Source organism: Penaeus monodon, chromosome 27 (genome assembly GCF_015228065.2).
Source record: "Penaeus monodon isolate SGIC_2016 chromosome 27, NSTDA_Pmon_1, whole genome shotgun sequence".
Taxonomy (NCBI): Eukaryota; Metazoa; Arthropoda; class Malacostraca; order Decapoda; family Penaeidae; genus Penaeus; species Penaeus monodon.
In genome coordinates, this window is record NC_051412.1 from 38,440,184 (window position 1) to 38,441,655 (window position 1,472).

General features: G+C 32.8%; 1 protein-coding gene across 1 annotated transcript in view; it reads left to right on the forward strand.

The window, feature by feature from the left end:
- The window catches only part of LOC119590843, a gene marked incomplete at its 5' end in the record, with an annotated part of 11,033 nt that extends 10,243 nt beyond the window's left edge, over positions 1–790 (forward strand). Inside the window, 1 exon segment of the mRNA XM_037939600.1 lies at positions 481–790. Within this exon segment, the coding sequence (XP_037795528.1) occupies positions 481–561 (81 nt within the window).
- Between the last annotated feature and the right edge of the window lie 682 nt (positions 791–1,472).

Sequence of the window (1,472 nt, forward strand, 5' to 3'; positions counted from 1 at the left end):
ACTGTTAAAGGATATTCTCAGTATATATCTCACTTGTAGAATTTATAATATGTGAATTTACAGATATATAAGTAGTCAAATATCTTTAAAAACTTGTATATCAGTCTATGATGTGTGGGGAGCTGTGGGGCAGAGCTGAATATGGAGAGGGGATTGCACTAGGCATTCTGATGCCTCAGAAAGGTATTCAGGCATAATCTATTATCAAATTGATAGTGGGTATTCAGGAAATATATAGCCATTGATATACTCATAACATCAAATAAAACAATATGTACAGACAGCATGTCATAGGTAGTTTGTTTTTTAATATGAAGGTCACATGTCCTTGCAGAATGAGTAAAGGCCCTATTTCTACCAGTAGCAATGCTTCTTATTCATGGAAACAGGTCACATGTTTATTTTTATTTTCTTCTTGATTTAATTATCCATTATTCTCGTTATAGATTAATTTACATATATATTTTTGTGTCCTTTCAGGTTGGACTTGGCCTGAACAGTTCTTTGCCTCTGCCTCCAACAACTTTCTCTGGCATCAACTTCCCGACACCCGACCACTAACCGACATTATAACGACAGCAATAGACAAACTGGTACGTTAGTATTCCTTTGAATAAAGTGCCAAGGTGATTCAGGAGTGAGCTTTGTAAATGTGTATGTAGATGTGGATATATGATAGATATATAGGAACATTTAATCAATGTTGTTTAAAGGAGAGTAGGCAGACAAGACAGGAAATTATAAATGTAATGATTTCTCTTCAAAAAAAAAAAAAAAATTGAAGTGGACTAAGAGTATGTGATAATTTATTCACATATTGCTTTAAGGATTTGTTTGTATATGCAGTAAATTATGTAAATAGAGTATTCTGTACAGGGTTTGTGAAAATTATTTCACTTCATAGAATGTGTGAAATGTCTGTGATATTATTATTTAATGTTTTTATTTACATATGAAATCATGTTGATAACATGTGTTCTGTAATGATATTTATGAATTACAATAAAGTTGCAGTTAATTATATTATCACTGGAATTTATTTTTCCTTCTTGGTCATAGATTTGTAGATAAAGTAACCCACAGTTTTTCTGACTTTGCTCTCAGCCATTATTACTTGTACATCTTTGAGATCTCTTAACCGGCTGTTACTTCATGAACATTGTAGTAAATGGAAAGTAATGTCATTTCTTTACACCTCCATTTGTCCAGTTCCTTTAACCTTCATTCAATAGCATTCCCCAGCAATTCTCCATATCATGAAAACGTCAACTTAGCCGGAAAGGATGGGAAAATTCATAGCTTTGCATGTACACAGGATTGTAAAACAAATGAAACACTAAAGTCTGTTATAGAGGAATAGGAAAGTTATCTATTAAAATAACGAGCCAGTTTTTGCTCTATATACTGCACATAAATGAGCAAAAGAATGCTATATGATACGTGGCGAGAGGCCAGAAAACTAAGACAGACTC